This window comes from Alosa pseudoharengus, unplaced genomic scaffold, assembly GCF_046254945.1.
Source record: "Alosa pseudoharengus isolate Yale_2024_CS ecotype anadromous, Long Island Sound unplaced genomic scaffold, YU_APseudo_1.1 YU_APseudo_1.1_scf_4, whole genome shotgun sequence".
Classification (NCBI taxonomy): domain Eukaryota; kingdom Metazoa; phylum Chordata; class Actinopteri; order Clupeiformes; family Clupeidae; genus Alosa; species Alosa pseudoharengus.
The window spans coordinates 44888421-44914359 of NW_027468774.1; the positions used below are offsets into that span (position 1 = coordinate 44888421).

Consider the following 25939-nt stretch of genomic DNA (forward strand, 5'->3'; position numbering starts at 1 on the left):
ATAATATTGAAGATAGCATTGAAGATAACGCACAAAACGGTCAGCCTGAGCGGACAATTACGTCCCCAACTCATCTAAAATGTGGAGTCTTTACTTTGAGTTGTACACCGCACAACCGTAAAGTAACAGTTAAAGAGAATATTGTCTGCGGACTCAGCAAAAAACAGTTTACTTACGCATCCACGACGTCCAATCTTTGCGCTCACCTGTGGAGTTACCATCCAAATGAAGCAGCGGTGTCAGAGGCACAGTAGACGGCCAGAGCATCGCCAGGCGTCCAACATCGTATGATTGCATTTCCGTAAATCCTAAATTATGTCCAGGGTCTGCTATCTACTTAGGCTGCAAAGCACAAGTATTTATTTGAGGTATGCTTATTCGAGGCAGACCTTTATTTCTTACATTGTACGTTATTGTGAGACATGCGTTTTGTTTGGAGCGGCATACCAGGCTATCAAACGCAGACGATTTTCGGTTTTGGTATGGGATTTAATTTACTTTTTGACTTTTATTATATAGTTAAATGTTGAGGGTGATGGGCATTTAAATATAGAGGGTATTTGATGATCACTGTAAAGTTTCGTGTAGTTGAAAAAGTGTTGGAATTTCCAGCTGTTTGCGAGACAAGGCCATTTTCATTCATTGAACGTGCGCTGTGCTCTAATGGAATCCTTATTGCATAGAGAAGTAGCCTAAATTGAGTTTTTTTTTTATTATTATGCATGGTTTACTTTTTATTAAATTCGTAGGCTGGAATGCCTCGCGACAATAATTGTGTTTAAATGTAGTAGCCTAGTGCTTCAGCCTCTGGCAAGCTCCAAAGGGGGCGGCTAGGTTGAGAGCAACGTGTTGGATGGTGTAACAAGACAAGGTCTTTATGCCGCTGTTCATATGTTTAGGCTACGTTTGTTCGGGACAAACAACAACGAAACAAGATCAATACAATTTTCTTTATTTGTTTATTTGTCATATGATGGATAAACAACCATAATATGCACGTCTTCTCATAGGATCCTCAAGAAATACGCACTGAATAACGTTTGGCTGTAGCCGCCGGATAGGTACCCGCCCACCAACATGTACGCGCATGAGAGTTCGTGCCCAACACGGATTTTCGTGCATGGAGCTGGTTCCAAATGCTCCATGCAGCGCCATATTTGAAAATGGCGTATGCTAACATGCCGAAGCTAATCTGCACGCTCTTGACCCCCTGTTGCGGACCCACATCAAAACAAAACTATTTCCTGATTGGTTGAGAAATCCTATTTTCTGATTGGCCGATAGGTTAGTAACTGAAAAGCAGCTCTCTGAGCTGAATGAGCGCACAGACAGCAACGTTGTGTGACACGTTTGTAAAATATAGCCCTTAGAAATTTCTGTGCGGGCAAGTTAATAATTTCTCGGAGTGAGAAATGCCATGTATGCCGTGTGAGCGTGTGAAGTCATTGAAATGCCTGTGTCTCACGCTCAGTGCGTGAGACTTGAGAGGTCTGCCTATACTGATTCAATAACAATGATTAAAAACCGAGACCCTTATTTCAATGTTATACAGTGGATTCATATTAGAAGACATTGAACTTTCAAAATATAATGTATAACAACTTTTCTTTAAAAATGACTACAGGGTTACAGAATTTTAAAATTATGGCCCTTGCCAAGATTTGAGTATGCGTGTTTTAATGACGTCATATGCTAATGTGTGGAGTTCTTTTCCGGGAGAAACAAAACAGCACGACAGGATTCCGGATATAGCTAGGTCAGGGTTTAGACACTGAAAAAAAAAAAATATATATATATAGGCTATACATTTTTAAAAAGTCAGTTGAAAGATGCATTGCAGGTGCAGAGAGCCATGCACTCAAAAATGTGGGGTTTACATTTGAACTGCAAGAGGAAAACTTTGAGATCACGGAATTTAAGCCACTTCCTGTAACAAGTTCGCAATATGTTTCGCTGTATGCGCTTCTGCCAAATCACTTTTTATCAAACAAGGATTTTGTAAGGGGTTAACGTTAATGTTACTTCACATGTAACCACGGCGGTTTGAGTGCTGATAGGCCTATCTGTTCAGTCTAGATTACATGCAACGCATCTCCAGGATTTGCAATGAAAGAGCGATACTAGGGTATGAGGCATGCGGTCCGAGTTCAGAATCCTTCTCTGTGGGGGCACCGGGGTTGGAAAGAGTGCGGTGGGCAACACCATTCTGGGCAGCAAGCAGTTTGTTTCTGGAACCAGACCTCATCCAGTCACGGAAACGTGTGAAACGCGAACCACTGCAATCCGCGGAAAGAAAATCATTGTTATTGATACACCAAGTACGGAGGAGCCTGAGCTGAGAGCTGAATTTCAGCGTTGCCTCAGTTCGTCCGAGGCACTACCCGTAATCTTTCTTCTTGTCACTCCACTGGGGTTTCATGGAGGCAAAGCCTTGAGAGTTCTGGATACTCTACAAACAATCTTCCCAGAGCGCGAGGTTGATCAGTTCACCGTCGTGTTGTTTACAGGTGGAGATAGGCTCGAAGAGCTTGGTCAAATACATAAAGAGAGTGAGGGGGACAGCGAAATACAAAAACTTTTAACTCGCTGTGGCAATAGGCAGCACACATTCAATAATGAAGTCGACGACCAGGCGCAGGTACTGCAGCTCGTCGCCAAAATCAACAGGTTGCTGCATCAGAGCATAAATTGCCCTTCAAACAAAGAGGCCAACACGAAGGCAAAGAAAAGGAGTGTGGAAGAAGCAGAAGAAGGTTAGTGTTGTTTATTCCTGTGTTGTTTTCTGTGCTGTATCACTGTAGGTTAGTTATCATCTTTAGTTTCAGCTGTAGTGGGGTCGTATGTATGTGTAATTTTTCTCAGTCATTTCAAATTGGTGTTAAAGTTTGGTTTTCACTTCTAAGTTGAAGTGAAGGGTCTATAGAACAATTTGAGTCCGAGTGTCAAACACAGAGATAACAAAATAGCCTCTAGGGGGCGCTGCAAAATATTTAAACTGCTACAACTTTTGACTAGTTTAACCAAATATAACATGAGGTATGTATGGATTCAGAATTAAAAGGAGAAACTGGTGAGCTAAGCATTTGGTTACCAGATTAAAAACACACTTTATAATAAACACACTTTTAGCCCATGGGCAGCAAAATTGTGCTTTTTTTTAGATAAAGGGTGGAAATGCCCTCAAAGTTGCAATGAAACATAATTTTTAAAGTTATTGTAAATAAAGCCTGGGTAATCACTGAACTCGATTTAAGATCGTTGTTCAGAATATCCCTGAAGCACAAAGATACCTAGGATACCCATACACAAATATGGCTGCATAAAGCCGCTGTGATATTAAGCACCCAACTTGCAACTTTGAGTTTATGAATTTACGATCATGAGTACCAACTTTCAATCAAGCCATCATTTTATTCACAAAATAAATCACAAAAGAACTTTATATCTGGAAGAAAGTAAATTAATAATAATGTGCGTGGAATTTTGAGGAATCCATTGCGTAATACAGGCTTGTGAAAAAGGCTAGAGGGCTATTTTTGAGTACATAAATCAATGACCAATGACACCGTTTCTGAATAAAGACGGTTTTAGGTAGTCATGAAGTAGTCGTGATAGCCTAAAGTAGGCAACAGACACATTACACAGCTCAGTCATCATCATGGGCATTGCCTAGCTCTCTATATCAGGGCCGTGCAGAGACCTTTGGAGGGCCAGGGGCTCAAATTGAAAAAGGGGCACATGAAACAAGATTTTTCAACATATGTCAGCATAATTTACAGTTCAATCCGTTAAATTAAAGCGACCCATATTGAAACAAAATTCAACATGGAATCTTACAACAAACTACATCATACTATAGTATATAGATCATTTACCCCACCAGGTGAAATCTTTATCTATTTGTTTGTATGTGTGGTGTGTGTGTGTGTGTGTGAGAGAGAGAGAGATCCACTGCCTTTTGTGGCTTTCTTTCTGCATTTGTCTACTGTCTTTGAGGCATCTTGCACTGCATAATTCAATATCATGATTTATAAAACAAAACACAATTTAACTTTGTAAAAACCAACCTGAATTGACATGAATCTAGCTTTTAGTCAGTTTTTTAGCTGTACTGTAGTTCAGCTGTTGTTCAGTTGTTCAGCTTTGAATCAGAAAATATAGTTTAAAATTATAGCAATAATTATAGCAATTATATACAGTACCCTCCAGAATTATTGGCACCTCGGTTAAAGTTGACTAAAAACTGGTATAAAAAAAACAATCTGTTGGTGATTTATTGTAATCTCACAATGAAAGAAATTAGGAAAAATCCAACCTTGAAGGTAAGCAAATTTATTTGGAGAAAAAGGAAAATCTCATAAAGAAATAAATATTTGTAACAAAAACACATTGCTCACAATTATTGGCACCCCTGCTTGTAATAACTTCTTAAGCCTCCCTTTGCCAATAAAACCCCATAAAGTTGGAGAATACAAAACAAGGGATTTAAGACCGTTCATCTTTACAAAATCTTCCTAGATCGTCCAGATTCCTAGGTCCACACTCCTCTTTGACTCACCCCACTGTTTTCCTATGGAGTTTACAGTAGATCAGGGGACTGAGATGGCAATGTCTGGAGAATGATTTTGTGTTCAGCAAACAATATTTGTTTTGATCTGGACATTTGCTTTGGTTCATTGACCTGATGAATGATCCAATCATGACCAACTTTTAGTGTCTTGGCAGAGATTGGCAGATTTCCTTTGAAAATGTTCAGGTTTTTCTTGGTGTTCATGACACCATGCACCTTAATTAGGTTCTCAAGGCCTTTGGGAATAAGCCCCACAATAGCACAGCCCCTCCACCATAATTCTCATTAGGCATGGGGTTCTTTTCAGTATAGCCATTCTGTACACCAAACACATCTAAAGTTTCTAGCCAAAGAGCTCAATTTTCATTTCATCTGACAATAGACCACACTTCCAGACAAAGTCACTGTACCATTCAGTAACTCCTGCCGTTTACATTAGTAGTTAAATGGCTGGACAGGCTTTTACCTGCATGCCCTCTAAATAAGCTATTAGCAGTGAGGTCACTTTTGAAGATTTTTTGGGGACTTGGTGACCCTCAAGATGATACATCATCGGTTTAATACCGCTATTATCTGGCCCTATAGCCCAGAAACCCCCATTCAACCCCATCTTCAACCTTTACAATTTATCTTCATTCACTTACATAAACATACTGTCTACTGTTTTAGCCAAAATTGTACAAAGTAAAGAGGCATCATACAGGCCCCTCTGATTGGACAGACAGTCTATCAGTCAATCCCCATCAACAACCATTTCCATTGATTCAAAGGGCCAACATGTAAAAATAAACACCAATTTTGCAACAAACCAGTCTGAAATAAGCATGAGAAATGTACTAACTCTTTGAAAATAAAAGAATGTTCCTCAACAATGCAATATTATAAAAATCAGATATTCTAGAATGCTTATTCTACAACATTCTATGCAATTTTTGTCAGTATTTGCTGAAAGATGCATAAAACAACCCTCATTTTAACATATTTCCACCAACTGGATTTTCATGGACTTTTACTATGGTGTTTAAATCACTAATTGAAATATAAAAATGTGAAAATACATTCTGTTGCAAAAAGTTTTGGGACAGACCTTACTTTGCCTGGACTACATGAAACATTTAATTTCTTGAATTTCCCCTAGGGATCAATAAAGTATATCTATCTCTATCTATCTATCTATATCATAGGCCTAATGTTTGTTTGTGGCAATGCAAGGGATTAGGCCTACGACAGTGTTTTTCAACCACTGTGCCGGGGCACACTAGTGTGCCGTGAGAGATCATCAGGTGTGCCGCAGAAAATTACCCAAATGTCACTCACTGGTCCAGAAAAGCAACTGTTGCATCAAAGAATTTAGTTAAGAATGATGTTTCATTGCAACTTTGAGGGCATTTCCACCCTTTATCTAAAAAAAAAAGCACAATTTTGCTGTCCATGGGCTAAAAGTGTGTTTATTATAAAGTGTGTTTTTAATCTGGTAACCAAATGCTTAGCACACCAGTTTCTCCTTTTAATTCTGAATCCATACATACCTCATATGTTAAAATTGGATAATCTAATGAAGAGTTGTAGCAGTTTATATATTTTACGGCGCCCCCAGAGGCCATTTTTTATCTACTCGGACTCAAATTGTTCTATAGACCCTAAACTACAACTTGGAAGTGAAAACCAAACTTTAACACAAATTTGAAATGACTGAGCCTTAAACAACCCCACTACTGTAGTTAAAATTAGTGTGTTGACTGGGGGTAGTGGTATTTGTGACAAATTTTATTTTTTGCAAATGCCTTCCCCCCCCCCCTCCCCCCTGTATCTTAGAGGAGGATGACATCTGGAACTGGCCAAACTACAAGACAGAGCTTCCTGTTGAGTGTGGGACTATGAAGGGTGTGCTGCACAGGGAAAAGATGGCTAAAGGTATGATTAGACTACTGGCTTGTTTTAACAGACAGTGCAAAGATAAGCCCCTGATGTTCTCCCACGAGAGCTGAGGGTTATACTATGAAATGAGGTTACTTGCTTACCCTGGTACCTTTGGTATTTACTGTTGATCTCAAAACGATGTCACTTTACATGCAGAGAAGTCTTCTTTTGGAGATCAGCAGTTACTCCCAAAGTTACCAGGGTAAGCCAGTAATCTCTATAAAAAGTTTTCGGGCCATTGCATTTGCATGGTTTGATCCATCCAATATCTTTCTTTCTTTAACAAACAAAATATTTCATTGTAGGAGAAAAGTGCATTGAAGTCGATGGCAGCTGGTTTACTCCGACAAAATTTGAGGTATTTGCAGGGAAGGGTTCTTGCAAGAAGTGGAAGCAGACTATCCGTTGCCAAAATATCCCACTGGCAGAACTCATTCAGGTAAAGTCAAGGGGTAAACTTAATTTCTACATTTCTATTTCTGTTTTGGTCTCAGAACTAGAAATACAGGAAATAAACAGGCCTGTCTCTGTCCGGTCTCCCCTGTATTGTAGAGCAGTTTTTTCTCAACGTGTGGTCCGGTGACCACTGGTGGTCTGTAAGCTATCCCAAGTGGTCCGCGAGTAGACGTGGTAAAATATAATAGATGAGTTGTAAAATATAATAGATGAGTTGTTGCAATATTGAACCAACTTGTATAAGTAAGTAAGTATATACTCTTTTGATCCCGTGAGGGAAATTTGGTCTCTGCATTTATCTCAATCCGTGAATTAGTGAAACACACTAAGCAAACAGTGAACACACAGTGAGGTGAAACACACACTAATCCCGACACAGTAAGCTGCCTGCAACAACAGCGGCGCTCGGAGAGCAGTGAGGGGTTAGGTGCCTTGCTCAAGGGCACTTCAGCCGTGCCTAGTGGTCGGGGTTGGAACTGGCAACCCTCCAGTTACAAATCCGAAGCGCTAACCAGTAGGCCACGGCTGCCCCATGTATGTAAATCCAAACAGTTCTCCAGCACTGCCTATGTAAGCTATGCCAGTTTGAATCATATGAATCCTCTGACACAATAAGCAAGGTGCAAAGACTGATTGTCTGATTGACCAAGGTGGTTCAGTGAGTAGGCCTATTGTGTAATATACTGTTGGACTAGGTCTACTCTTTTTTTTTTTTTTTTTTAGCTAGGTGGTCCTTGAGGTTTTTTTACTGGTTAAGTGGTCCTTGGTCTGAAAAAGTAAAAAAAAACACTGGTGTGGAGTGAGTAGTGTGTTCGATAAATAAAGTTGTGCTGGGATATACACACCATAGGTTTTTAAAAGTGCCAGGGTAAGGATCTTGCAGGACTGCAGGGAACTTTGTTGGGCATGCATGTACACTTTTTTATTTTATTGTAAAATTAATTTAATCGGGAGAAAGCAGTCTAACTTCTCATTTTCCTACAGGATGGCCATTTGACGTGCCCCACTTTCACAAAAAAAGGGCTCAGTGGAGATCAGGTAAGACATAGGTGCCAACTCTCACGCATTGGCCGTGAGACACACGCATTTGATTAGTTTCACACACTCACACGCCACACCCCCGATTTCTCACGCTGAAGTGTCAACCCGGTCGGTCAGATGCCTGAAAAATGAGTTTAGCCTATCTATAGATCTACCTTTTGAGCCACGGTTATGCTTTCAGAGACGGTGAGAGGGTTCAAGAGCACCCCCTGTCTGTGGAATTTTCTAAATTTTCTCTCATTTGCGATGCTACTTCAGAAGCCTTCAGGTATGCTTTGAGTATTATTATTTTTCACGCTGAAGTGTCAACCTGGTAGGTCAAATACCTGGCAGATGAGGTTCAACTAAACTAAACCTATACATATGATATCACACATCAGGTGAACGTGCGGAATCTAAGCTTTCCAATGATATTAGCGCCAAGTTGCTGTGATAAATGGTTCGCGAGAAAATTAGCATTGAACCGACGTGCAATTTATAGGCTAATCATATTTGCATTTTGCACACAGCTGCACACCCATTACTCTCGGTTTAATATTTCACTAACCCTTCACACAACACGTGGCAAACCCAATATCACAATAAACAGCAAACCGTACCGAATACGAGGATATAAAGCATGCCTCTGTGCAATAAGTGGTTCCTGAGTAGGCCTAATCTGGTTTTGAAATTGCAACACATTTCTACATAGCCTCATTGGGGCAAAATTATAATGTATTCTAATGTAAACTATTTGTCAGTAGGCCTACATACATTTTTGTAAATGGCTCAGCCATAGATTATCCCACTATGGTTCTTATATTGTCAGGTTCCAGCCAATCCCATTACAATATATTTATATTGGCATGCTTCCTAGTTACATTAATGCAAAAATATGCCGAAAATCAAATAACGAGACACAAATATTGATATAAAGCCTGACATAAGCCATATGCAAACATTCACATCATGCAGATATGGGTACATCCTGAAAAAGGAATAGCATGTAGGCTATAGGCCATTACAATGGCCAATATATTATCACATTGTGCTGAAATGTACACACATTTTTGAACATTTCTGAACTGTGAAATGTAGCATATGTTTTTGTGGTTGTGAACTTATTGCAATATCACCATAACTATTCCACCTGTGTGTGCATGATTATAATTCTGAAGTGCAAAATAGCTTAGGCTACAGCACACATATTTCCATATAAATAAGCAAGTCTGACCTCTGAATTTATTTTGAAAGTGCACCTGATTGATGCATTTAAAAGTTAAAATATACAAACATTTCTTAAATTCTTACAAAACACCCACCCACTTTTTAAAATTGTTAGTTTGGACCCCCTCACTTTTGCCGTGCGAAATACCAGTGCTGTTTTCAGCATCTGTTTAGTGCTTCATTGTCATTTTCATTGGATTCACGGTTTAGTTTGATATTTAATTTACTTTTGGACTGTTTGATTATATTGTTAAATGTTGGGACTGATGGGCACTGAAATCTGGGGAGGTATTTGATGATCACTATTACGTTCCATGTAGTTGAAAGAGTGTCAGGATTTCAAACAAACCATCCGCTTTCATGCGTTCATTGAACGTCTGCGGTGCTGTAATGGAAACCTTATTGCGTAGCCAAGTAGCCTATTGAGTTATTTTTAAATTATGCATGATTTACTTTTTATTAATTTGGTAGGCTGGCTTTATTTTGTTATATAGAAGTATCTAAATAACCTGTTAAAATGTACCAGAATTCAGGAAATTGCATCTAGTCCAAAAAACATTTTCTGGGGGAGGACCCCCATACCCCCCCTCTGAAATGTCCCACCCACTTTCACAATGCCTCCGACGCCCATGGTCCTAGTAGTAGGCTAGATCCCTTTGATACCAATGTTCATTTAACTCTGGGACCCTGGTCCCAGGGATGGATTACTGCACGGGCCTTCCGGGCCCAGGCCCAATGTGTCAGGGGGCCCTGAAGCCCAAGCCTTTGCATGGAATCATTGCCTCAATATCAACACATCAGGATGTAGGCTATGAATCTAATTGAATTTAGTATTGGCCATCCCCAAAATGCTAGCCTGACGAGCCAGACCCACATTAAAATGTAGGGTCTGGGCACTCACCGTTCGCAGTGCTCAGTCCGAGGGGCGGGATAATCGGTTGTCTTTCAAATTCCCTCTGCACGCAATAGGACAGCACTGAGTCCCATGCGTTTTCCCACCAGCGGAGCTAGTTGGCTAGTTCAAACGTTTGCCATCTCAAAACAAGCTTAACTCGTGTCACACTGTTGGCCAACAGCAATATCCATCTTCTTTGTTTTCAAGTAGCAGGGAATTCAAGCCAAACCGTTGCAACTCTGCCATCAATCATTATGTTATGCCCCCCTAACGACTCTATAGACGATTTGATTGGCCTGATAGAAGTTTAATTTTTTAGTTGCTAGACTAGCCCTGGAAGCAAATGTAATTTGCTGCCGCTAGGGTGTGTCTAGATTTCTAAGCTGCCAAAATGCACCAGAATACAGGAAATCACATCAAACAAATGAAAAAAATTCTGGGGGAGGACCCCCAAACACCCCTTCCACATATGCGACAATTAGTGGGGAGCCCTTAATACATGTGGGCCCAGGGGCCCGAAAGTTCATAATCCGTCCATTCCTGGTCCCTACACCTGAGAACCACTGATGTACGTTTTTTTTACTGTACGATATAATGCTGAATGAGCCAAACAAAAATTTCCGCAGCAAAATTTTGGTTGGCCCCACCAAATCTCACTCCAAGGTTTTTTGAAAAGTTGGCAGCCCTGGGTAAGACTGATCTGTAATGCCAACGTGCATCTTTCAAACTCACTTTGACAGCTTTATTTTTCATCATTTGTTATGGCAAGGAATGAATTCTCAGTCTTGATATAATGAGAATAAGACAAAATAATATGTCCTTTAGTACACTTTTTTACTGTTTCATCAGATGAGAATATGAATTCTCATAATTGGACTCATAGTTTCAGCCTTTACCATGTCACACAGATTGTCTGCCTCTTCTTCCCTTTCAGGATGAATTTCCCATGTGGGCCCCTGATGGCTCCCTAATCGGTCAGTATTCATTCAGACTACACAAATGGAAATGTTTGTGTTGCAAGAACTTGGAGTGAAGGTTTTTTTTGTGTGTTGATATGCCTTCAGAAACCGGGGATTTAAAGCTCATACTCACAGGAGTGGAAGGAGAACTCCCAGTCGGAATCCTGACAGAGAGACTGCTGGGTAAGGATGTCCTCATGGACGACGTCCAGGACACCCTCCAAGACAGTGCGCTGACAGTAACATGTAAAAAGGTGGAGAGGACTTCTCAGAAGAATCACTCACCTCCTTCAGGTATGTCTGTATTTGGAGTTATACTTGTAGGGTTTTCTGTAGGTATTGGTTACATATCCTGTCAGTTATTCGTTGTTGGCTTCCTATAGCAGCCAGAGGTTAATTCAAATCCCTCACTCTGGCCCATAAGGATGCTTACTGCTGTACCTTGCTATCTTATAGCGCGTCTGCTAAGTTGGCCTTCGGTCAACACTAAGAAGTCACAGTCAAGACTCTTTTCTTCTGTGATTCCTCGTAGTGGGAATGATTTACCTAATGCTCTTCGTTCTAGCAATACAAGGATGTTTATTTATTTGTCACATACATCGCAATACTAACGTAAAGCATGTAGTGAAATTTCATTTGGTGTTCAGCTTTTTCTGTGCAAGTGTAAAAAAAGAAAGATCATGAAATATTTTAATAAATAGCAAGAGAGAATAAAAAAAGTGCAGTGTGTGTGTACAGTCCATGTTCAAGTGTGTTAAAAAAAAAAAAGTTTATATAGTCTTGTGTGTGTTCAGGATACGGATTGCTTGAGGATAGAAGCTCCTCCTCAGTCTCTCTGTTCTGGTCTTGTAGCAGCAGAGACGTTTGCCTGACCTCAGTCTTTTGAAAAGTTAATGATCAGGATGTGACGAGTCCTTTATGACACTTTGGGCCCTGGTACATAGTCTTTTCTTGTAGGTCTCCTGTAGGGTAGTGAGAGGTGCTCTGATGGAAGTACAGTCTTTGCCTAGATTTCCTCAGTGTGTGCTGGGTGTTAACAGTCCATGTTAGATCGTCAGTGAGATGTTCTCCCAGGTATTTGTTATAGTCTTGGGATCTTCAAAAAGTGTCTTATGTTGACCTTGTTTCTAACTAATTGATTTTCTTTACAGAGTTGCATTTTGTATGTTTATGTTTTTTTAATTATTATTCTGTTAATTTGATTTAGTCTGTAGACCATATGACTTTACTATAAACTGTTTTAATATAACATTTATTTATTTGATATTATGTTTTTAGTTTTATTCTGGTTATGTCAACTCTGTGATAATGTTACCTTTCAAGTCCACAAGATGGCATAAGACCTCTGGGTCACAGCAGAAATTGGACAGGAAACCTGATAAGTGACAAATGTACTGCACTAAGATGGTTGTAGAGTCTCAGAATATATACGAAATGAGCTGTCTGCTTTCAAGTTGAGAGTGACTTTATTTTGATATTTATAATGGTATTGTAGAGTCAAATCATGATACTTGCTGTATTGTTAAATGGAAAGAATCACTTTAAAGACATATCATATGGCCCCAGTGTCATGAATGTATTATATAGTTGATTTCATGACAATTCCCACTGTTCATGTTTTATTTATTTTACACCTAGCACTAGCATTTGTCTGCTTGTGTTAGCATAGTTTATGCACAACTAATTGCTTTCAGATGTCTAACTTTCAGTCTTGCCGCGCAAGCTGTATATTTCCATTAGGGAATTCCTATGTTCATATCCATATCCTTCAGAGTCCCACAGAAATCCGAAGGTGGAGGCCAAAAAGGAGAACGGAAGTCACAGAAAAAAAGACAGAGTGTCTCCACTGAAGGAGGATGCATCAAATAAAAATGGCACTAAGGACAACTTTGACGCTTCCGTCTTTCAGGAGAATTCATTACCTGTCACTTGTCGAAATGTGAAAGGAGTTCTTCAGAAGGATCGGTTTTCCTCAGGTAAGTGTCTATGACGGCGGGTCTGGGTGTGTGTAGATAGAAAAATGTGCTGGTTCTGAAAATGAAAATGACTTTCCTAATATGTATGAGTTATGGACAATGTTAAAAACTGACCAACAACAAAATAAGTGCAACATAATACTTTGATATAGGAAACAGAATTTTCACTTTCCATCAGACAGTAGCATCTTATCTTGTAGGAATTAAAAATGCAAGGAGAGTATTCCTTTGCCTTTCCCAGGGAAAACTGGCAAATGCATCAGGACGTCAGGTTGCTGGATGACCCCTGAGGAGTTTGTACAAGAGGGAGGTGGCCTCAAGAGCGGCAAGTGGAGACGGGACATTCACTGCCATGGCCAACCCCTCGGCACCCTTATTGAGGTAAACATGGGCTGAGGCTCAGAGAGCTACTGAATCATGCTGCTCAGAAAGTGGTGTGGTGTGGTGCATCTGGATTTACTCAAAAAGTTCTCAGGCAGAGTCAGTAGTCAGTCAGAAATCTCACAGAGCTTTATTCTCGGTACCGGGGACTCGACGTCATGTGGCTAACAGGTGTAGTCCGAAGACACAAGACAAAGACACTTCTACTTATACCCTCCTGTCAAGCTTACATCTCCATTTGTGGTATATCATATATCATTTTGTAACCATATTACTCAACTCATCAACAGTGGCCACTAACGACCGACATCTGTGGTATTCCCTCGAGGTTGACCTGACCCACCTTAATAATGCAAGAAGCGCGAACTTGCTAGAGCGGAGACGACAGTCCTCTCTCAAGACTATCCCAACAGAAACATCTTGTATTTCAAAACACCTTGTAAAGGCATACCGCAACTATTAATAGGGCGAACTGTCGCAGGTCTTATCACTTGTAAAACAGCCATAGGAAGCCCCCCCGCTTCAGGAATTCTGAGATCTTTTTCTACAGACTGCTGTCAGTGCATTCCCTCTATATTGTATCTAAGTTACTTTGTTGCAAAAGACGCATATTTAGTTTGTTTATTTTGGCGCTTCTCAACTGTAGGGTTACCCCAAGAGCAATGTTTTTAGTGCTGCTTTAAGTTACTGGGAAATGAATTCTCAGTAGTAATGCAATTCGAGTGGTATTTGAAGAAAACTCAGTATTGCATAATATGTGCAATGTGTAAAATAATTATTGTTTTATCATTCTGATTCCAGAAAATGATTCTACAACTTCATTCTCTGTTTTGTGAGTGTGATGTGTGCAAGTCTGAAGACCCAGTAAGTAAATCTATCAATAATAATGATTTTGTGTAAATGTCTTATGATTTGTATTTGTGTCTTATGATTTGTATTTGTGGTGGTAGGTGAAGGGGGTGTGGGGGGGTTCTGAGTCGGAGTCAATAAGATGAATAGCTCATAGTTATACTTGCCTTGCATGACAAGTCGATATTTCGAAGTAGCTGTAACTTTATAGTGTGCTAACCTCACCTCGACAACCCAACAGTTTTCTAACAGTATTCTATTCTAAAGAATTTAATGCCATTTCAATAGTACAACATAAAAAATCATTGCGTGGTGGTCAGTTTTGATACTGTGGTGGGCCGCCACAAATTAGTTAATGTATGGGAAACACTGATCTAACTTCTGTCTTACAGAAGATCATAGCACACAAAAACAAAGAATTCATTACACTTAAGTACAGGAGTCACTTCCTTTACCAGACACAGAACAGAGGTTTCAGTGAAGGGGTTTCTGTGAGCTCAAAAGTTGGTTTCAACACAGCACCTAGGACCTAGCAATGAGAGCACAGAATCCCGGGCCACCATATCTCGCATCTGTGGAATATTTCAGAGCAGAGAACATTTCCTGTTACTTCAACATCCATAACACATTGGGCCCTAATTTAGTGATCTAAGAGCATAGTATGAAGCGTGATGTGCATAGACGTTTAGAGCGTGTCTGAACTCACTTTTGCTATTTTTCCCATTAAACCAATGACTTCCGCCATTCCCTTTAAGAGCATTAAACCAATGAGCGTGACATCTGCCATTCCCTTTAAGTGCAAGGAGCACAAAATCAAACATCGTGTTGGTATTTTGATGACAAGTGAGCGCATCTCTGCAGAAGAAATCTGCTTGCATGCGAGACCGTGTAACAGCCGGACACCACTAAAGCTTGCTTTGCTAAAACGTGTGTGTGTGACAAGCAGAGTGCAGCCTATATGGCTAGTCTGTCTAATAATATGTAAACAATGTGATCAACATGACATGCACAAATAGATAGTTAAAGAGCATCTCAAATGTTGACACTTATTGACTTACTTAATTGGCACTTAATGACACTTATTGTACTATTTCTTAATCTCCTTGTCATGTTGGAGCCAATGCCCTTTGTCTTACCAGCAAATTACATGCATTTCCTGTTAGGATGTCTAGCAGACATTACATTTTGACGTCCTCTTTGTGTGCTAACCTTTCACCGTAGTTTTAGGCTGACATACCGTACATCCTCTACCACTTCCTCTACTGTAAACTCAAAACCTCATTTGGTTTCCCCAAATCCTTTGTGATTTCTTGATTTAAAAGAGGTGTAGGAGAAATGATGAATAGTCTAATTAATGTATCACTTCAAATTGAAATATACCTCAACAACATCATAATCATTGAAGCAAAGAATTGGTCTGTTTCCTCATTGTGATGATTGTAGTTACCCCAATCTCTCTCTCTGTCTCTATCTGTCTCTGAATCAAATCAAATCAAATGGTGCTTTATTGGCATGAATGAGTAAAGTCACTGTTGCCAAAGCTACAAGTATAACATGTTAATAATCAACTTTACATAAGTATTGGTATAGAGTGTCACGATCTGGCTCAAGACCATGGCAAATAGGGAGACAACTCGAGGGGTTAGCGTAAATAAGACAATAATTTATTTACAAAAAAGATATTTACAAAAAAGAAAGTAACAAAACAAAAGCAGAAGACGCCTCAGCCATCAATTGGGCCTGCTGCAGTCAAGCCACCCAGACAGCTCTCACTGGCGAAGTGAGCGGGGAAGACAAGACACTCCCACAGGCTAGCCTATAAAGGTACACCCGGGCCCAGGTGTAACAATCAGGAAGCCTGTAAGACACAAGACAAGAGGGACACCTAGTGCCCCGGTGGACCCCTGCAGTAAAGCAGGGCAATGGCCATGGCATAGGCACCCATGGTAGAGGGGCCGTGACATACCCCCTCCCATAAGAGCAGGGTTCCACTGGGCACTCGGGGACACACAACACACAAGGGTGAACAATACCCAACCCCGATCAAAATCCAACCCCGGTCATGTGAAACATTACGCAAAACTACAATAAATAATATTATACTACCTGACATACTACTTTGGTTGCAACTCACCAACCCTGGGATGGATTCCACAGAGCCACCCTACCATCTCCACCCAACTACCCAGCAACCCCTGTACCTAAAGAAGCAGTTTAAGAGCAGGAGGAGAGAGAGACAGAGGACTTTAAACGTTAGAAAACGACCTCAAGGACAGGCTGCCCTTGACAGAGCATCGGCTACAATGTTTTGTGTGCCTTTAATATGGCGGATCTCCAGGCAGTATGGCTGTAAAAACAGAAACCATCGCATTAGTCTTCGGTTGGGGCAAGACAAAGAATGTAGAAAAGTGATCGGATTATGGTCCGTGTAGACCACCAAAGGAACACCAGAATCAACATAAACATCAAAGTGTTGTAACGCCCACACCAAAGAAAGTGTTTCTTTTTCAATAACAGAGTAGTGCAACTGATAAGAATTAAATTTTCGTGAAAAATAGCTTACGGGACGCTCCACACCCTCACCATCAGTCTGAAACAACACTGCTCCAGCGCCAACGTCGCTAGCATCGACCTGCAGTGTAAACGGCTTATCCAGACAGGGAGCTGCTAGGACAGGAGACACACACAAGAGACCTTTCACATTGTCAAAAGCTTGCTGACATGACACAGACCAGATGTATTTGGACTTTGCTTTTAACAGATCTGTCAGGGGTGCCACCACAGTTGAGAAGTTCTTGCAGAAACTGCGGTAGTACCCTACCAACCCAAGAAACCGCATGAGCTCCTTCTTAGTAACAGGCACAGGGTACTGCTCGATAGCTGCAACCTTGGCCTGTACCGGACACACCTGTCCCTGACCAACTTGCTTGCCGAGATAGGTGACAGTGGCCCTGGCGAACTCACACTTCGCCAAGTTCACTGTCAAATTTGCCGCACGCAAGCGGTCAAACAACTGCTGAATACGTTCCAAGTGTATTTCCCAAGTGTCACTGTGGACCACTACATCGTCCAAGTACACAGCACATCCCTTGAGACCGGACACTACCATGTTCATTAAACGCTGGAACGTTGCCGGAGCGTTCCACAAGCCAAAACTCATAACTGAATATGAAAACAAACCGAAAGGTGTAATAAAGGAAGAAATCTCTCTGGCTCTGGCAGTCAAAGGGATCTGCCAGTAGCCTTTGAGTAAGTCAAATTTGCTAACAAACTGAGCTGCCCCCACCTGATCTACACAATCCTCCATACGAGGAAGGGGGTATGCATCAGGTTTTGTAAGCAAATTGACCTTACGGTAATCTGTGCAGAATCTGGGGCTCCCATCAGATTTTCCGACCAGCAGACAGGGCGACGCCCAACTAGAAGAAGAAGGCTGAGCAATGTTGTTTTCAAGCATGTAATTAACTTCATCCTCCATCACGCGTCTTTTTTCGTCAGATACCCTGTAAAAGCGCTGTCGAATTGGCTGGGAATCGCCTACATCGATATCATGCTCGATGAGGTGTGTACGAGTTGGAACGTCACCAAACAAACACAAATACTCCCTAATTAAAGCAGAAAGCTGAACAGATTGCTCCAGAGACAGATGCTCGAGCAAGTAATCCAGGCTAGCCAATGTTTCAGAATTCCTGAGTCTACCCCGTAGCCTGGTCTCATCAGGTGCAGACACCCCATCGTCATCCTGCACAGCCAGACTGCTAGACACATACCCTCTCACTGTATCTGCCATCAGCATTGGGTTTGCAGTCTGCTGCTGAGCACTCCCTCCCCCTACAGATGACTGGGCCACGCAGTTGTAATATGGCTTCAGAAGGTTAACGTGGCACAGCTGAGTTTTCTTCCGACGCCCTGGAGTCTGGAGCACATAAGTTAAATCAGAGGTCTGGCGAAGCACAGTAAAGGGTCCATGAAATTTAGCTTGGAACGGGGAACCAACAATAGGCAGCAGGGCTAAAACCTGGTCACCTGGGAAAAACTGACGGACTTCAGTCTTACGATCGTAGAGACGTTTCATTTTAACCTGGGAGGAGGACCGCTTCTCCTTAGCCATCTCAACAGCCACAACCAGCCGACGCCGGAAACCGTTGACGTAATTCACCAGATTCTGTGGAGGTTCAGACACAATTACAGAGTCACAAAGCACATCCAGGGGCCCACGCACATTATGCCCGAACACCAACTGATTAGGGCTAAAACCAGTGCTTTCTTGAACAACCTGTCTAGCCGCTAACAACAACCAAGGTAAACCTTCCTCCCATTCCAGCTGAAGCTGAACACAATAGCTGCGCAACATCGCCTTCAAGGTCTGATGAAACCTCTCCAGGGCCCCTTGACTTTGTGCGTGATACACAGAAGCCTGGTTATGTTTCACTCTGAGCTGCTTCAACACCTGAGAAAACATGCGTGATGAAAAATTGGAGCCGCGATCACTCTGTATGATTTTTGGAATCCCAAAAATGGAAATAAATTGTATAAGTGCCTTAACCACTGACCTGGTAGAAATGACACGGAGTGGATACGCAGAAGGGTATCTAGTGCATTCACACATCATGGTTAACATGTACTTGCACCCCGACTTGGACAGAGGCAAGGGACCAACACAATCTATTATGAGATGTTCAAAAGGCTGGGCTAATACAAGAATAGGAGCGAGGGGAGCTGGCTTAATGACCTGATTAGGCTTTCCTGTAACCTGACATGTGTGACATGTTTTGATATACTGAGATACATCCCGCTTCAACTTTGGCCAAAAGAAATACCTGAGAACATACTCATAAGTTTTCCTGACGCCAAGATGTCCTAGTTGATCATGTGATGTACTCAGTACTTCTTGACGAAACTTACATGGTAACACAATCTGGAAAACAGGATCCCCCACAAAATTCTCTCCAAGCGGAGCCCATTTCCTCACCAACAGCTCACCTTGCAAAACGTATCCCTTGACAGCACTCTAGCACTTGATCAAACAGCTCACCAAGGGTAGAATCAGCACGCTGCTCTGCTGCTAATTCACTGCGTGAGACAGACAGGAGAGACTCTGGCACAGACACAACAAAATCCACATCCTCGCTAACACAATCCTGCTCTGGCTTTGAGTCAGCCTGCGCACGACTCATAGCACGGGTAACTGCACAAGCTGTAAATACATCAGGAAAATTCTGTGAGTTATCATCAAGCATGTTCAAAACGGGAGAAGCGGTTACAATGGGAGATGGTAACCTAGCCCAAACGTGACTTCCTGCCAAACAATTGCCCAAAAGGATATGCACCCCTTCGATAGGCAGTGCCGGTCGGACACCCATAGACACTTCACCCTGAAGAAAACCACAGTCAAGTACAAACTTGTGTACAGGAACAGACAACACATTCAGACCCATGCCACGCATCAAAATCATGTCACCTGTATCAGAACACTGAAAAAATGGCAACACAGAGCTTACCACAAATGAATCAAATGAGCCCGTATCTCGTAAAATTTTGACTGCTACCCTCGTATCACTTCCCACTAGTGACACGTAACCGTCAGACAGAAATGCTGAGAAGTCTGGCCGCTCACAGACACCATCAAAAACTTGCTCCTGCTGACAAGGAAAAACAGAGGGGAACACAGGCCGAACACAAGAAACATCAGCATCTAAAGTGTTAATAGATGTAGTTCCAACTGGAACAGCTAAGGCATTAGGTTTTACTTGTCCAAAAACATGATTCCTAGCAGCAGACTTAACTGGGCACTCAGCTTTCCAATGTCCCCTACCTTTACAGTAGTTACATATTTTGCTTGAATCAAATGGTGGTGGACCTTTAGCAGCACTGTTGAACTTAGACACTCAACACTGTTGAGACTTAATACCTCCATCCCAACGCTTACCTGGCTGGAATTGATGGAAGCCATCACCATTACCATTGTGGGCTCTGTGCGCACGCTCACGATGTGTCAACACATACTCGTCAACGAGGGAGGCAGCCTCAGCAGCAGTCTTCACCTTGTGTTCACTCAAATAAGTTGCTATGTGACTTGGAACTGAGTTTTTAAATTGCTCCAAAACAATTAAGTCACACAGTGCCTCATGTGTGTTGACATCAAGAGAAGAACACCACCGGTTAAAGTGCGTTGTTAAATCCCTGGCGAATTCCATATGCGTCTGCCTACTCGTTTTCTCCCAAGTTCTAAATTTCAAACGATAGGCTTCAGGCACTAACTCAAATGCTTTTAACACCGCTGACTTAACAGATGCATAAACACGACTTTCAGCAACAGTGAGAGCAGAATATGCTTCCTGAGCTCTCCCAGTCAACATACACTGCAATAGCAACGTGCGCTCAGAGTCGGACCAACGCCGGTCATCTGCTACACGCTCAAACAGAGTGAAAAAAGTACCTGGGTCACGTTCAGAAAACGGCGGAACTAAGCTCAAATTAGTTTGAATATCAAAAGTACGTGCTGAAGGATCACGTCCACCATTACCAAGCTGATACACACTGCGCTCCAGTTCTAGCCTTCTCACCTCTTGCTGTCTCATTTCAAGTTCCATTTCCAACAATTGTTTACGTTGCTCAAACGTTAAACCGGTGTTTTCTGCAAATGGACTCACAGGCACTCGTACACAGGACTCGTAGCAGCAGCCTCTGACGCACCAGATGATTGCCTTAACGTTTCAACTTTAAGGACCCCTGTTTCAATCAGCTTCTCTTTTAAGATACGTTTCAAGTTTTCTCTCATACGCTTATCACCGACATCAATTTCATAATGCGTTGCTACTTCAACTATTTCCTCACGTGAAAGCAACTCTAACAACGCCACAGACGGAGTTCTCAGAAACTCCTGCACAGATGCCATAACGTCAACAAAAAATATACAGACCTGCCCAAACTCGAAGACTAATACAAAACACGGAACACACGCTGAAATTAACGATAAAGGCCTAACAAACCGACTGCAACTAAAGCTCCAATATCTCGTCTACAGTCAAATATCACAGTCTTGTCCCTCTAACTACCTAACCAGAAAAAATAACTAACTTACCCGCTAGCTCTTCAGGCGCTCGGCGGTGGGTCCTAACACCAAATACCGCAAGCCCGGTTGGCAACCAGCAATTGGCGACCCCCCTGCAGCCTCGGCTGTGCTCCCGAGTAATAACTCAAACCACCGATAACGCCACACTACAGCCACCCCCCAGGACGAACTCCAAAGGGAATTTGCCCCTACACCTGACAGGGACTAGACAGTGATGAACAGTAACTGCACACAAGCCCTGGAACCCAGTTACAAACAGATAGGCCTATCGCCAACAGCAATACCAAACGCTACACAATACCAGAACCAGATACCAGATAATATAACAACCAGATAGTAGCCTTCCAGATAATATACAAACTAAGCATACCAGATAACAGTAACCAGATAACAATAACATTACAGAAAACTTTTACTTACCCCTCTCGATAAGTCTCCCCAAACAAACCAGCTATGCGTGTATATCCGAACAACGCTACAGCTGACCGACTACTACTACGTGATGACATCCCGCGGCCTACTCATTCATAAATTTAGGAACCACCAGAGCCATAGAAAAACTATGACAATACGATCAAACAAACAGGCCGAGTTCTACTCTACGAGCCCCCACTTTGTCACGATCTGGCTCAAGACCATGGCAAATAGGGAGACAACTGGAGGGGTTAGCGTAAATAAGACAATAATTTATTTACAAAAAAGATATTTACAAAAAAGAAAGTAACAAAACAAAAGCAGAAGACTCCTCAGCCATCAATTGGGCCTGCTGCAGTCAAGCCACCCAGACAGCTCTCACTGGCGAAGTGAGCGGGGAAGACAAGACACTCCCACAGGCTAGCCTATAAAGGTACACCCGGGCCCAGGTGTAACAATCAGGAAGCCTGTAAGACACAAGACGAGAGGGACACCTAGTGCCCCGGTGGACCCCTGCAGTAAAGCAGGGCAATGGCCATGGCACAGGCACCCATGGTAGAGGGGCCGTGACAAGAGATAAAATGAAATAATGAAAGGAAAGAAATAAATATATATAATAATAATAATAATAATCTCTCTCTTTCTCTCTCTCTCCCTCTCCCTCCCATGTGCAGTCCGACCAGAACAACGATGACCTCTGCTTCATCTGCTGCCAAGACACTGAGTTGGTGTGTTGCGATGGCTGTCCGCGGTCATTCCACCACGCATGTCACCTTCCCTCGCTGGATCAGAACCTTGGGTGAGTCTTCTAGTCCCAATTGTCCTGCGGTCGTAATGTAAGAATGCACACACGTCTAGATATTATAACCGGTAGCACGCGGGGAAAATACATATAGGATGTGTTAATGTTTCAATGTAAATGCTTTGTTGTCTTCCTGAGTCTTAATGTTTTGTCCTTGTACGTCATTATATGCCATATCTACTGTATATACTTGGCAACAGCCACATGCATGTTTGAATTGCGTTTTTGTGCATGTGAATATCTGTATTCGTATGCTGGTTTCCCCAAAACAGAGACCGGTGGATGTGCACCTTCTGCATAGTGGAGAAGGCCAAAGAGTTCTGCCATCGCACAAAGACTCTGGAGGAGGCCCTAGACGGCGGCATCTTACCCAACATGCTGGTGAGTAAGTTGACTAACATCTTTGAGCTCAATCACATTCGTCTGGCCGGCTAACGTCATAGCCAAAGCCTGTTTGTTTTCACCAAGTTACCTCTGGTTGCTTTATGTTATTTATTTTGTTCTGTTTTATTCTTTTTTTTTTTATTCTTTTTTATTATTTATTATTATTATTGTAATTATTATTTATTATTATTATTATTATTATTTTCGTTTTAGGTTTTTATTATTATATATTATTATGATTTGTGGATTTGCAGCATTTCCTAAAATGCTTTGCATGTGTTTTGAAATTGATGGCAATATTTTCTGAATTTGTACGTGTTGTTTTGTGATTTTCTGCACATTTGGCTCTTCAGAGCTATCGAATTTGTGAGTGCCGAAATACTCTGCCATTGATAGATTAAGAGATTAGATTCATTCAATGAAATTAAACATTGTGCTGTGCTGATGGGGTGGGTTTGTCAGTGTTATTGATTATGTGTTCGTGTCCGTCATATTTGTAGCACTGCCAATATCTACTTCTGTATCTGTTGAAAGAAGACAAGGAGCTCATCTTCATGCAGGACCCTTGTCTCACTGTAAGTGTTCTTTGCCTTGGGTTACTCCTTTATTGTGTGTGTGTGTGTGTGTGTGCGTGCATGCAGCATTTGTCTTTAGGCAATGCATATGGCCAGGTAAGTCTGTGTGATGTCATATAAATGAATTAATTAGTTACTTAGACCAAAATGATGACCTAATGTGAGTGGGAACTTTAAAGATGACACTAGGGCCGGCCCATGGTTCCGGGGATCTGAGGAACAACGCCACCAGAAATCCACTGAGGGAGAGTGAGCCTCAGCCTCAAAAATGTACAGCACCTTTAAACACATGCCGTTCTTCTGTACGTGTCTCCAAGAGTCTTCACTATTAGAGTATTCACTATTTCTTTTTCCTTTAGTTTCAAAGGTCTATCCATAGTTTTGACAACGAGGAGAAAAATATTTAAGCAAAGAGATTATTGTTGGGGTGTGATGCTCTATTCAAGAGGGTGACCTCAGATCCCCTTTTAATACAGAATTATGTTTTTGGTCTTATTTTATTTTTCTTATTTATTTTTATTTATCTTATCTATTTTCTTGTCGCTGCTACTAATGCTGTCTTGCCACAAATAATCACACTTAGTTTGTGTAGATGTATGGCCTTTGTGTAGATGTATGGTCTTATTGTTATGACTTATTAGCTAACCTTTTCTTTGTTCAGCACTTTGGCTCAACCCCTGTTGTTTTTAAATGTGCTGTAAATTACTTGACTTGACCTATCTCCTCTCTCTCAGGGTTCAAGTCCGTTTGAATCCATTTGAATTCAGTTTTGGTTAAGTTTGAGCTGATGCATCTGATGTTTAAATTAATCAAAACAAATATTTGTCTGTTACAGTTTGACAACTATGCTGCTGTCATCAGCAAGCCCATGTGGATAGACAAGATTATCAAGAAGCTTCGGGGAGAGTACAGCAAAGTGGGAGAGTTTGTTGCTGATGTGCGGCTCATCTTTAAGAACTGCACAACATTCAATAAGGTGTGTGTGTGTGTGCGTGCATGTGTGCGTGTGTGTGTGTGTCACCTAAAGTTGATCTGTAGAATGTTCTAGACATCAAGTGCGTACAACTCAGATGAAGTATTGTGTGCTAACAAACAATTCTTGCAACCATTTTATGGTATGTTCTACATTTGCAAATATTGATTTTTTTTTTACCTCCTCACATTCTCTCTCCTCTGTTCCCAACAGAACAATGAGTATGGGAAAATGGGAGCCAGACTGAAGGATCTATTTGAAAAGAAGTTCAAATGGGTCTTCAGCATTAAATAGCTGCATTCTTTACTGAGTATGTCGCAGGATCACTCCACTCCCTGGGACAAGAGTGGTGCAAAGGTGGTTACCGTGGGCACCAGTTTCCACCTTGTGATAATCTGCATAACTTTGTGCAGGATGTTTGCTACATGGGACATTTGCTGCTCCGCTGTAGCTATGAGACACAGAATATTTTGGTGTAAAGCATGAAGCTCTTGGCAGTGCATCTCTGATGCCAAATTGATTGTGAGTCTTGATTTGGACTATGAATATCCCAGTAGAAATGTTTTGTCTGTCATTGTTAATCATGATTTTAAATGGTTAGTGTCATTAACTTGGTGGCTTACATCTTGGAATTCACAGAAAGATCCTATTTTAGCTGTGGCTGACTTTTGGTAGAAACGTAGGCCTATATTCTTGCAGGATGCAATAATTTATCTATCAAGTCATCTAAGTAAGTTCATGCATGGTCTCTAAAGAAATCCAAAGTTGAAACTGGAAAATAAACTGTCTACATTCAGGGACATACATCAATGTTTTTTTATTATTATTATTATTATTCTTTTCTAAGTTTTTTTTTTATTTGTCACTTGAATTTGAAGGTAGAACACATGACCACTTAAAATAAAATAAGCTCAAGAATTTTGTGGAACTGTCATCGTTATATACTTAAACAATTATGCAAAGAGCCAAGATATGTCTGCCTTACCTAAAGCAATACTCGCCTCCATGAATGATGAAATAGGCTATCCCTCAACAATAGATAGATAGATACTTTATTGATCCCCAGGGGAAATTCAAGGTCTCAGTAGCATACAGACAACACACACACATTCATTAACAGCAGAAAAGTAATTAAAGTATATAATATGAAAACACAACTAAGCAATAAGGACAGTCGAAGATAAAGAATATACTAAAATACAAATTATACTAACTAACACTTAATCTAAATCAATTCTAAAAACAGTATCCCCATAGTGGTGATTAATCAATCAGAGGCGCTTGCAATGACTGAGGCAGGGACTGAGCCTGTGATCCTCTGTGCATAGTAAGGTAAGGTAAGGTGCTCTGTGTGGAGTGAGTGCAATGGTGATGGTGATATAAGTGGCTGATGGACAGACAGTATCCAAACATGGAGGGGGTGAAGAAGGGTGCTGCGCAATTTCTTTAGTTGGGCTCTCACT

General features: G+C 41.4%; 1 protein-coding gene across 1 annotated transcript; it reads left to right on the forward strand.

Annotated features, from left to right (window-relative positions):
• The first annotated feature begins 1711 nt into the window (after positions 1 to 1711).
• Positions 1712 to 25280, forward strand: LOC143102747 (uncharacterized). The gene is made up of 14 exons (XM_076266562.1): positions 1712 to 2753; positions 6386 to 6484; positions 6796 to 6929; positions 7931 to 7984; positions 11023 to 11062; positions 11153 to 11341; positions 12820 to 13023; positions 13265 to 13404; positions 14206 to 14268; positions 22417 to 22541; positions 22817 to 22925; positions 23429 to 23503; positions 24339 to 24479; positions 24690 to 25280. The coding sequence occupies exons 1-14, from the start codon at positions 2135 to 2137 to the stop codon at positions 24768 to 24770; spliced, it is 2073 nt and encodes a 690-aa protein (XP_076122677.1). The 5' UTR covers positions 1712 to 2134; the 3' UTR covers positions 24771 to 25280.
• Positions 25281 to 25939: the final 659 nt, after the last annotated feature.